Source organism: Ranitomeya variabilis, chromosome 4, assembly GCF_051348905.1.
Source record: "Ranitomeya variabilis isolate aRanVar5 chromosome 4, aRanVar5.hap1, whole genome shotgun sequence".
NCBI lineage: Eukaryota > Metazoa > Chordata > Amphibia > Anura > Dendrobatidae > Ranitomeya > Ranitomeya variabilis.
Genome location: NC_135235.1, coordinates 501180046 through 501193043, shown reverse-complemented (window position 1 = coordinate 501193043; position 12998 = coordinate 501180046). Strand labels below are relative to the sequence as shown.

At 42.8% G+C, this 12998-nt stretch overlaps 1 protein-coding gene across 2 annotated transcripts in view; it reads right to left on the bottom strand.

Annotated features, from left to right (window-relative positions):
• Nucleotides 1-10248: 10248 nt before the first annotated feature.
• Nucleotides 10249-12998, bottom strand: part of BRCA1 (BRCA1 DNA repair associated) — a 220792-nt gene continuing 218042 nt past the window's right edge. Inside the window, exon 23 of one of the 2 annotated variants that reach the window (XM_077252036.1) lies at nt 10249-12309. In XM_077252036.1, the coding sequence (XP_077108151.1) occupies nt 12209-12309 (101 nt within the window). In that variant the 3' untranslated portion in view covers nt 10249-12208. The remainder of the gene's footprint in view (nt 12310-12998) is intronic. The other variant, XM_077252038.1, reaches the window with a different exon arrangement.

Genomic DNA, 12998 nt, shown 5'->3' with positions numbered 1-12998 from the left:
TGGGAACTAGGCATGCCAGTGCACATGAGGAACAGGCTAAGAATCCTCAGAAGTGCATTTTGTGTGTAAATTGTTCTTTCATTGGTTTACTGCAAAAAGTCAAAAGTTAGCAAGATCTACAAATAAACCTAATTTACAATGGAGATAGCAAAATTTTGACTGCTTTCAGTCATACAGCCGTGCACGGAGCAATTACAGCTACCACTCACTATACTGTGTACAGCGGCTGAAATGCAGACTGACCGCTTGCTCTATATTGATGCACTGCTGAGTGAGCTGTCAGTCACAGTGGGGACAGGCACGCCTACAGCCATCTCTCACTATACTGAATCATGGGTGACTGCAGCGGTAACCACCTCTATGGCTGATAGCTGGCAGTTCCTGGGAGAAATATAGCTCACTTTCCTTGGGGCATCTCCATAACGCTTGTGAGGAGCTGGCCACTAACTAAAGACTATAGGACAAATGGACGTAGAGCGGAGTCCACAGCTCTAAGGCCGCTTTCACACATCAGTTTTTTTGCTGTCAGGCACAATCCGTCAAATGTTGAAAAAAACAGATTTGTCGCAGATTGTGAAAAACTAATGCGACAGATTCGTTTTTTCAACGGATCTGACTAGCTGATCCAGCTAATTGGATCCTACAAACAATCGAAGCATGGAATCCATCGCCGGATTCCGTCAATTGACAGATCCGGCACCATAGGCTTCCATTCTAGCAAATGTCCGTTTTTTTGATGGACACAAAAAACGTTACTATGTCCGTTTTCTCCAGCTACCGGAAAACCAATTTTCGACGGATCTGGCGAAAAACTGATGAGACGTGAGGCCATCCATAGCTAATACAAGTCTATGAGAAAAAAACGGATCCGGCGGCAACTTTTGCCGGATCCGTTTTTTTCCAAACTTTGTCAGATTGTGCCTGATGGCAAAAAATCTGATGTGTGAAAGCAGCCTAAGAGATAGACTTTTTTCAGCACAGAGCACTGGTTGCGTCGATATTGTCGTGTTTTATTAGATATTTTCTTGCTGTGTTTTATTAGTGATTTGCTTGTTTGTCAGTTCATCCTATGGAATCAATGATTACATTCTGTCCCAGTAAGCAGAGGAAGACGAGCAGGCTAAATCTTATGTATACCTAAGGCCAGACAGTAGATTGCTAAAGGTAAAGGCCCCGTCTCACATAGCGAGATCGCTAGCGAGATCGCTGCTGAGTCACAAGTTTTGTGACGCAACAGCGACCTCAGTAGCGATCTCGCTATGTGTGACACGTACCAGCGATCAGGCCCCTTCTGCGAGATCGCTGGTCGTGTCGGAATGGCCTGGACCTTTTTTTGGTCGTTGAGGTCCCGCTGACATCGCTGAATCGGTGTGTGTGACACCGATCCAGCGATGTCTTCACTGGTAACCAGGGTAAACATCGGGTTACTAAGCGCAGGGCCGCGCTTAGTAACCCGATGTTTACCCTGGTTACCAGCGTAAATGTAAAAAAAAAAAAACAGTACATACTCACATTCCGGTGTCCGTCAGGTCCCTTGGCGTCTGCTTCCTGCTCTGACTGAGCCGCCGTACAGTGAGAGCACAGCACAGCAGTGACGTCACCGCTGCGCTCTGCTCTCACTGTACGGTGGCACTCAGTCAGAGCAGGAAGCAGACGCCAAGGGACCTGACGGGCAACAGATGGTGAGTATGTACTGTTTGTTTTTTTTTACATTTACGCTGGTAACCAGGGTAAACATCGGGTTACTAAGCGCGGCCCTGCGCTTAGTAACCCGATGTTTACCCTGGTTACCCGGGGACTTCGGCATCGTTGAAGACAGTTTCAACGATGCCGAAGTCGTTCCCCTGATCGTTGGTCGCTGGAGAGAGCTGTCTGTGTGACAGCTCCCCAGCGACCACACAGCGACGCTGCAGCGATCAGCATCGTTGTCTGTATCGCTGCAGCGTCGCTGTGTGAGACGGGGCCTTAAATGTAAAGCAATCATCCTATCAATCCCCTCTATATCTCAAGGTCTCAATCCATTGTTCTTCCAGTCTAGGCCAAGTGTGTGGATGGAGACAGTAGACCCAGGGGAGCAGTCACCACAAGGGGTCTCACATGAAGTCACAGGTGATGGAATATACTTCATTCTGTGAGCTAAAGAAAAACGTTTAAGGGGGAGGGAGAAAAGGACACAAGAATTGAATCAGGAAGTTGTTGGAGTGACTTCGAAGGGAGAGGATCCAAGTTGGGAAGGATGGATGATCAATGGAGTTTTGGAGGTTGATTGATGGCTGGAGGGGAATCCATGAGCTGTCGTGATATCCATCGTCTGAAGGAACATAGGCTGTGACTGTACACTATACCGGCTGAAGATACCAAAAGTTGGGAGACAGTGGGTATCGCGTGGTACGGGGCCAGTGGAACTACAGATCTCAGATTGGGAACTTGTGGACTGAGGACATTGTATGTTGGCCATCTACTTGGATTTGTTGTACAACCATGGATGTATGGAATAAAAATAGTTGCATTGTTAACCTGTCTATGTGATTTCTATAACCCACAACCTCAAATCTTCACTTTATTAACCTGCAAATTAACCCTGTATCTGCAAGTTATTATTTTACATTCTCTTTAAGAAATCTAATGTACATACCAGGGAAATTATCCACCTTGTAAATTGACCAGAGCTGATTTGAAGTCTCCATCAAGTGAATTCATGCTGCAGACGTCACCGGATTTCATTGCAAAGGGTGAAATATGCAACTTAACGCCATCATTTTCGCAAAACAAAATCCGTATTAGGAAGTCTACGACGAAAATGTCCCATTCAACTGAATGAGGCTTGTGGAGATCATGTGCGTGCTGCCACAACAACTCCATTCAGATTACTGTACCCGTTTGATTGAGTACAGTTGTAATCACTTGATACGCCATGTTCTGACAGATAATTTGTCAAAGTCCCTATATGAACCCAGGAAAAGTAGAACACGAGAAATAATCCCAAAGAAACAAGTCTACGGCTGATTACACGAGGTGCAATCACTATAGCGCCACAGCAGAAGTTTGGGCTTCCAGATGTGGCACACGCCATCAATGTGTTAGCACAGGAGAGGTTTATGAATTTCTGGCGTGAGCATTAATTCCACAGCACAGGGCAAAATAAGCACAAATCTTTACTGCAAATTCAATATAGTAGATGCTAGCATGGAGCTTTTAGCGAGACGTCTAAAATATTATGAGATTGTTTATAGTCGGGTTCTCTCCAGACTCAGCATTGCTGCTTAGGCAAATTACTCTTTTATAAACAGCATGGATATTACATTTATGGGAATAAAGATGCTTTTAAATGCTCACATCCCAGCAACTTAGTGCTGATTAACCTTTCTGAGTGCCACCGTTTAGAAAATTATGACGCTGGCAGATCTAAATTTAATCCTTCAGGCTATTTGTACAGTGATGTTATGTGTGTATATTATGTGTATATTATGTGTGCCGCAGTGGTATATCGAGCGGAGTTTGGAGCATATGGCCTGTTGCATGAGTAAAATGGAGACTGGTAGCTCAAATCCCTGAAGATCAATTCCCAAGACAATAGGAGGGTTTATTACGTCCATGAGGCCGACTTACTAAAATTGTGATTTTTAGCAGTGTAAATTTAGACATTCTTAAATGCAAAAAATTTACCAAAGTGCCTCATGTGGAGGAAAAACAAACATCGCGATGTATGCTATATGTTTTCCTATTGAGAGTAATAGGAAACGGATTCAAACATTATTTGAATGGATTTTTCATGCGGATTTTGGAGCGGAATCTGCTCAAAAATCCATGTAAAAAAAAAATATATATAGAAAAATTTCTTTAGGGTACAAGATGCTTCGGTCAAGGAGGCTAGTCCTGGTGAATCACCCTTTAAAAGGAATATGGCACCAGGTTTGGGCAGCACTGCAGCCTTGCAGAGCTGGAATCCTGGGTTCAAACCCCTCCAAGGACAACATCTGCAAAGAGTTTGTATGTTCTCTCCATGTTTGCGTGGGTTTCCTCTGAGTACTCCGGTTTCCTCCCACATTCCAAAGACATACTAATAGGGAATTTAGATTGTGAGCCCCATCGGGGACAGCGATTATAATGTGTGAAAACTGTAAAGCACTGCGGAATATGTTAGCGCTATATAAAAATAAAGATTATTATTATGGTTTTTGCCACCTAATCCAAGAGCAGCATAATGTATGGTCAAAGACCCCGATTCCAATGATGTGTCACTTAATGGGCTGTTTTTGTAGTTTTGATAACCTGCTGCTGAGAAAACGGTAATTTTATCATTACTAGTGGATTAGTACACCTCCTGCCATGTAGTTTTCCAAATATTCATGAGCTATGTATCATCCCAACCATGACTGACAGCTTTCTGCCTATGCGGTGTACACAAAAAGCTGCCTATCAGAGGTGTGGGCAGGGTTATACAGGGGTTCTCTTATAAATGCAGCAAACAGCCCAGTAAGTGATGCATTGCTGGAATCAGGGTCTCTCTACATTATGCTGCTCTCAGATAGGGTAGCAAAAACCTGATGACTGATTTTCCTTAATAGAAACCAAAAAAGCAATAAACTATAGAAAATCACATGGCTATGTACAGTTTTCAAAATCCCATCCACTACAATAAAACATCTGGATTGTGCGAGGCCATAAAGCACGTGTATTCAGACTTGAAAATAATGATTTTGGCTGTTTGGCTACAAACCGTTATTTAGCAGATTTACAATACAGATATATTCCCATAGAAATAGATTCAGCACAACACCAGCTTATCCTAAAAAGCTCCCATCAAGTACTGTATGTATAGCTGAAATTAAACTGGGAAGCCTACAAATTGGAGGTTGCTGCAGGCTTGTTACAGATGCAGTGCCACAAAGCAATCCTTTCAATAATGTTTGAATGCGGTTAGCGATTGAACACGATGGGTATTTATATAAATACACATAAGGGAGAAAATGGAGAATATAAATGCTATTTGCTAATGCATGCAAAATCCTAGCCTGGGGCTGTGCAACACTGAAAATGATTTTGTCTCAAACGCCTTGGAAGGAAAGAGCAAATAAAGATATTGGCACTTGCAGGAGTTAAGGGACTAGCCTGAGCAAAAAAAAGCCATATTCTCTATTGTGAAGATTTGCACTCTATCGGTGACATTGTAGTGGAATACAGTCGTGTAATCTGTGACCCTGGCAGCTATATACACGAAATGTAAATATATACATTATATATTCTCACAAAATTAGGATATCATCAAAAAGTTAATTTATTTCAGTTCTTCAACACAAAAAGTGAATCTCATTATATAGTCATTACAAAGAGTGATCTATTTCAAGTGTTTATTTCTGTTAATATTGATGATTATGGCTTACAGCCAATAAAAACCCAAGTGTCATTATTTCAGTAAATAATTAACAAAAACAACTGCAAAGGCTTCGTAAGCATTTAAAAAGGTCCCTAAGTCTGTTTCCGTAGGCTCCACAATCACGGGGAAGACGGTTGACTTGACAGATGTCCAGAAGGTTGTTATTGATACACTCCACAAGGAGGGTAAGCCACACAAGGTCATTATTATTGCTTATTTATATAGCACCATTAATTCCATGGTGCTGTACATGAGACGGGGATACATCAAAATACAAGGTCATCGCTAAAGAAGCTGGCTGTTCATAGAGTGCTGTAGCCAAGCATATTACTGGAAAGTTGAGTAGAAGGAAAAAGTGTGGTAGAAAAAGGTGCACAAGCAACCGGGATAACTGCAGCCTTGAAAGGATTGTTCAGAAAAAGCCATTAAAAAATGTAGGGGAGATTTACAATAAGTGGACGCTGCTGGAGTGATTGCTTCAAGAGCCACCACACACAGACGTATCCAGGACACGGGCTACAAGTGTCGCATTCCTTGTGTCAAGCCACTCATGACCAATAGACAATACCAGATGCGTCTTACCTGGGCCAAGGAGAAAAAGAACTGGACTGTTGCTTAGTGGTCCAAGGTGTTGTTTTCAGATAGAAGTATATTTTGTATTTCATTTGGAATTCAAGGTCCCAGAGTCTGGAGGAAGAGTGGAGAGGCACATAATCCAAGCTGCTTGAGGTCTAGTGTGAAGCTTCCACAATCTGTGATGGTTTGGGGAGCCATGTCATCTGCTAGCGTAGATCCACTGTGTTTTATCAAGATCAAAGTCAGCGCAGCCGTCTACCAGGAAATTTTAGAGCACTTCATGCTTCCTTCTGCCGATAAGGTTTTGGGAGATGGAAATTTCATTCTTCAGCAGGACTTGGCACCTGTCCACACTGCCAAAGAACCAATACCTGGTTTAAAAACAACAGTATCACTGTGCTTGATTGGCCAGGAAACTCGCCTGACCTTAACCCTATAGAAAATCTATGGAGTATTGTCAAGAGGAAGATGAAAGATACTGGACCCAAAAACGCAGACGAGCTGAAGGCTGCTATCAAATGAACCTGGGCTTCCATAACACCTTAGCAGTGCCACAGATTGATCACCTCCATGCCACGCCGTAATGATGCAGCAATTGATACAAAAGGAGCCCTGACAAAGTATCGAGTGCATTTACTGAACATACATTTCAGTAGGCCAACATTTCAGATTTTAAAATAATTTTTCAAGCTGGTGTTATAAAGTATTCTAATTTACTGAGATAATGACTTTTGGGTTTTCACTGGCTGAAAGCCATAATCATCAACATTAACAGAAATAAACAATTGAAATAGATCATTCTTTGTAAAGACTTTCACTTTTTTGTATTGAAAATCTGAAATCATTAACCTTTTGGTGATAGCATGAGACGAACTCTACAACCCACACAAGTGGCTCAGGTAGTGCAGCTCATCCAGGATGGCACATCAATGCGAGCTGTGGCAAGGTTTGCTGTGTCTGTCAGCGTAGTGTCCAGAGGCGCTACCAGGAGACAGGCCAGTACACCAGGAGACATGGAGGGGGCCGTAGGAGGGCAACAACCCAGCAGCAGGACCGCTATCTCAACCTTTGTGCAAGGAGGAACGGGTGGAGCACTGCCAGAGCCCTGAAAAATGACCTCCAGCAGGCCACAAATGTGCATGTGTCTGCACAAACTGTTAGAAACCGACACCATGAGGATGGTCTGAGTGCCGACGTCCACAGATGGGGGTTGTGCTCACAGCCCAACACCATGCAGGATGCTTCGCCTTAGCCATAGAACAGAAACAGCTGTGGTATAATCCTCAGAAAAATTCAAATATATTTATACAGGATTAAAATATAACTTTTACTGGATATATTAAAAATATTGCAAAACAACAGATATCTGTTGTTTTGCAATATTTTTAATATATCCAGTAAGTTATATTTTAATCCTGTATAAATATATTAGCCATAGAACACCAGGATTGGCAAATTCGCCACTGGCGCCCTGTGCTCTTCATAGATGAAAGCAGGTTCACACTGAGCACGTGACAGTCTGGAGATGCCGTGGAGAGCGATCTGCTGCCTGCAACATCCTTCAGCATGACCGGTTTGACAGTGAGTCAGTAATGGTGTGGGGTGGCATTTCTTTGGAGGGCCGCACAGCCCTCCATGTGCTCGCCAGAGGTAGCCTGACTGCCATTAGGTACCGAGATCCTCAGACCCCTTGTGAGACCATATGCTGGTGCGGCTGGCCATGGGTTCCTCCTAATGCAGGACAATGCCAGACCTCATGTGGCTGGAGTGTGTCAGCAGTTCCTGCAAGACGAAATCATTGAAGGTATGGACTGGCCTGCACATTCACCAGACCTGAATCCGATTGAACAAATCAGGGACATCATGTCTTGCACCATCCACCAAAGTCACGTTCCACCACAGACTGTTCAGGAGTTGGCGGATGCTTTAGTCCAGGTCTGGGAGGAGATCCCTCAGGAGACCATCTGCCGCCTCATCAGGAGCATGCCCAGGTGTTGTAGGGAGATCATACAGGCACGTGGAGGCCACACACACTACTGAGCATCATTTCTTTGTCTTGAGGCATTTCCACTGAAGTTGGATCAACCTGTAACTTCATTTTCCACTTTGATTTTAAGCATCATTCCAACTTCAGACCTCCATGGGATATTAGTTATCATTTACGTTGATCATTTTTAGGTTTTATTGTACTCAACACATTCCATTATGTAATGAATAAAGATTTACAACTGGAATATTTCATTTAGTGATATCTAGGATGTGGGATTTTAGTGTTCCCTTTTATTTTTTTTTCCTTTTTTTTTTTTTTGAGCAGTGTATATATAAGTGAGGCAGTGACTGGTGTTACTTGTGAGGGTCATTGTGTGTTCCCCCCAGAATGCGCACGGAGTGTGTTGGTCTTGGGCATGCTATGTGTGCAGGGCAGATTTAAGGAAACCTGCTGGGGTTTTATTTTTTAAACCGACTACAGGTTGGTAGCGGGGCAGTCGGTTTCCTTCCTGGCCGAGTTTTCCATGTGGCACAAGGCCACAGATTCTAGTTAAAAATCCTGCAGTAAAGGGTTTGGATGTGTCAGGTTCAGTGTCAGTCTAGTGTTTGGAGGAGTACAGAGCAGGAGGCTCTGCAGAGCTCTACCTGTGAGGCAACACAGGCAAGTGGAGCCAAACAGCCAAGGCAGCTGGAAGGCCTGGCACCCACAGCGGTGCAGTCACCCACGGCAACTGGTCTTGGAAGTGGACTGGCGTGTTTATTGGCTGCAAACTGGAGGATACGGTTCTCGGCTGCGATCAGGAGAATATCATGTCCTGTGTTTTTGTGAGTTGAACATTAAAGAGACTTTTGCTTTGAACTTTGCTGGGTCACTGCCTCATCACTGAACAGCATACTACTGTTGCACTTCAAATTAATATATATTTTTTATATCATGTGACTGTTCGGCATTCTTCCTAATTTTTTGAAGAACGATCTACATATAGTCTATGGGCTAGTTGAACTCCCCTTTCACCAATATGTATAGAATAATTAGCTTTCTTTTTGCAAGAGTCAGTAAAGGAACAGCACTATGGAAGAGTACAAATATTTTGGAGAAAAAAAATCTAAGCAAGATGCCTGTCTTAAGAAAAATTACTTCTACAATATTGTGTCCAAAAGAACAGATGCAAATGTTATTCTGATTGATTCATGCAACACTGGCTGATATATATGCATCTTATGGACATATTTTACAAAGAGTATTGTCCCTTACACTTCTATGGGAACTACTAGACTGTGGCCCGATTCTAACGCATCGGGTATTCTAGAATATGCATGTCCCCGTAGTATATGGACAATGATGATTCCAGAATTCGCGGCAGACTGTGCCCGTCGCTGATTGGTTGAGGCAACCTTTATGACATCGTCGCCATGGCAACCATTATGACATCTACGTCGATACTGTGCCCATCGCTGATTGGTCGAGGCGAATTCGCGGCAGACTGTGCCCGTCGCTGATTGGTCGAGGCAACCTTTATGACATCATCGTCGCCATGCTGTGCCCGTCGCTAGATTGTGGCCCGATTCTAACACATCGGGTATTCTAGAATATGCATGTCCCCGTAGTATATGGACAATGATGATTCCGACTGTGCCCGTCGCTACTGTGCCCGTCGCTGATTGGTCGAGGCCTGGCGGCCTCGACCAATCAGAGACGCGGGATTTCCATTATGACATCATCGTCGCCATGCTATGCCCGTCGCTGATTGGTCGCGGCCCAGGCGGCCTCGACCAATCAGAGAATGAATAAACGGGACAGACAGACAGACGGAAAAACCCTTAGACAATTATATATATAGATAATCCATAATATAGAATGCACAAGAGGCCTAAATTAGACAGGCCAATCCCCAAGGGGCTAATCTGTCACACTTGCCATGTCACCAAAACGGGAATGTGTAAGTACCACCCCCAGAACAATCAAAACCGGAAGCAATACCCACTTAAAAGCATGATTTTCCTTCTAGAAATTCAGGACTGTTTGCAACTATAACCAGTCAATCTCTCATCTGATAACACTGTAAGGACATTTTCTACATCCCAATATTATCGTTCTTACAAAGAAGCAGACAGTTTTACCATGAGGTTTTGGTTCGGCATTTGTGTTCCTTGGTTATTTTTCTTGTAAATGTATTAATAACTGGATATTACTGCACCCCGTACACATCATGACACTATACAGTCAGTGCTAGATTCTTAAGGACATGCCCCTTTGTCATACATTTCCAGGAAGGATAACACAGGATTAGTATAAAGCAGAATTTAAAGGAAATGGTTTCCAGAATCGTTTTATTGGGAAGTATTTGCAAAGACCGACAAATTTATTTACCTTCTAGTAACACACACAAAAACTGCATTTTAACTTTATTTTCATTTTTTTTCAATCACAACTGATCACATCATAAATACAATATTTACAATTTCAGCATCATGATACAAGGCCAATAAAATCCACAGCAAAAAGCCAACGAGGGGCAATATGTGGTAAGATTTAAAACATCACATACCCTTAATGTACAGTATTGTTGTACTTTTTCCTAAATTTTAACCAGTGGCATGTAAGGTGAATTGGTCCATTCCAGTGTAATTTCCTTCAATGTCAGTTAACACAGGCCTACACCATTACAGCCCATGGAGGAGACTGTAATACGCTTTCTAGGGTATACAGGTGATCGATGGGCACACATACCCTGCATGTACACTGTAGGAGTATCGTATATTTGTTCCACTTTTAAGGGTATGAACCCAGTAGCTCTCAACTCTACTAACTCAGCGTGTACAATACAGAGCTGCTAACAGTTTATATCTATAAAAGCATTTCTCATGGCGGAATGCAACAGATATTACTTACTGTTGAACAATAAAATATATCAAACCATTATAAAATCATAGAACAATCTAGAATTCACTTATAAAGTCGAAACATAGTGTTAACTGCATGATACACCAAGGATTCATCAAGCCTTGTGTGCTGTGCAGGGACAGCAAAATGTCAGTAGAGCACTTTAGATGAAAAATGACTATTGAAAGTTCCCTTAGGGTATGTGCACATGACTCGGAATATGCTGGGAACCCATCTGAAAAAGACAGAGCCTATGCAAAAGCAAGTCTTTTTGACATTGCTGTGCATATGTTCATTATAACTTCTTTTAATCTCTTCAGACTTGGAAAGCCGTGAAGAGTGTAAAAGAATTGACCTGACCATTATTTAGGTGGGCTCCGCTTGCAAGTCCCCATCATCTTCCATGAATATATAAAAAAGACAGTAGTGGTGGCGAAATCGTCACAAGAACAACACTTCAGAAAAACCACTGCCAACATTTTCCAGAAGAGTCTTCTGCTTAAAAACTATGCAGGTCCATCAACGTCTAAAAGATGCTGTGTGTACAAACATTTAGAAGGTTATATGGCCCATCATGCCCATGTTTGATTCCAGTGAGATGAGGATCCAGCCAAGAATAAGGACATGTAGCAGTGGTGTTGCATGTCACCCAGACAAAGGTCCCCAAGTCACATAAAATGGAGGATCGGACTCTTAAGCTGTCATTTAGAGGACCACTTCAGTAAAAGCCATTACTCTGTATCTTGTGAATGACATATTTTGAACAGTGGATCTCAAAAGCAAAGCACAAGTCATACCACAAGGTAGACTTTTTTCCTAGTGTTTCTTTAAAGAATAACAACTTTAATAGAATTTTTGATCAAGCTTTGCTGCGTTATTAAAGTTTGTAACATACATTGTTACCCTATGTTGCCTCCTCTCCCAAACACCAGGCTGCAATGCGGTTCTAATTGCTTTGCTGAAGTCCCTCAAGTTGTGATTGTATCTGTTGCTCAGCAAGAATCCAGACTCTACAATTTGTAATAGACTTTTTCTTTGTGACTACAGGGGAGGGGAGCAAAGAGGTTCTGATAGGGAAAATCTTGTACCCGACTGTAAAAAGAGCACAGATTCTTGCTGAGCAGCAACTGAAAGCAGATTATTAAGGAGCTTGAGCTAAAGAGTAAAATAACTACAATATGGTGTTTGGGAGAAGAGGCAAAAAAAAAAAAAAATCACAACTTTGCATTGCCTGGAGGATAACTAACTAAAAAAAAAATAATTACTCTTAGGTCCTGCTCTCTAGGTTTTTAAAGATGCACAGCAGAAAAGTCATTTTGTTTATACCATAGACTGTGTGTAAGTGGTAACAAAAGAACATCTCCACAGGATGGGAGCCTGGATCATGCAAGGTAACTGTCGAATGCCTGAAGTTTATGACTTGACACGCTGTCCAGCACCCATTCACGAGCGATCACAAGACAACGGTACTTCTTCCTCATAGCTGCAAGAAAAAAACATTACAGGTTATTTTTACAAGGTTTAAAAAAAAAAAAAATGAGCATTGAGTCATCAAGTATGTAGGCCCAATTGTTTTTAAATAAGGCTAGGTTCACATTGCGTTAATGTGTGCACGCTAACGGACAGCGTTGCACGGCGAAAATGTCGCAATTAACGCCGTGCAACGGGTCCGTTAGCGCACCCATTGACAGCAATGTGAAGTTTCCCTGTAGCGCATCACTAGCGCGTGCCTTTTTCAGCTCGCGCTAGCGATGTGCCGTTCTTCTGTGGCGCGCCTCGGACGCTGCTTGCAGCGTCCGCGGTGCGCCCGAGGTCCGTTCCCCGCTCTCGCAGATCGGGGATCTGCGAGAGCGGGGACGTTACCGCGACCCCTAATGCGGCCCCTAAATAAACATTGCGTTAGCGCAATCCGCTAGCGCTAAACGGATTGCCCTAACGCAATGTGAACCTAGCCTAAGAGAGATCGATTCTTTTCTGAAAATTCCACAACTCTTATTCCTCCTAGAAATGTATGAATAAATTGCTTGTTAATGGGGCCGGCTTTATACACTCAAAACACTCATTTGAAAATTATTGGCATAGGTAAAAATGTTGGTGATCACCAGACAAATAAGGAGATTTTTGTGTACTCACCGTAAAATCTTTTTCTCCGAGCCAATCATTGGGGGACCC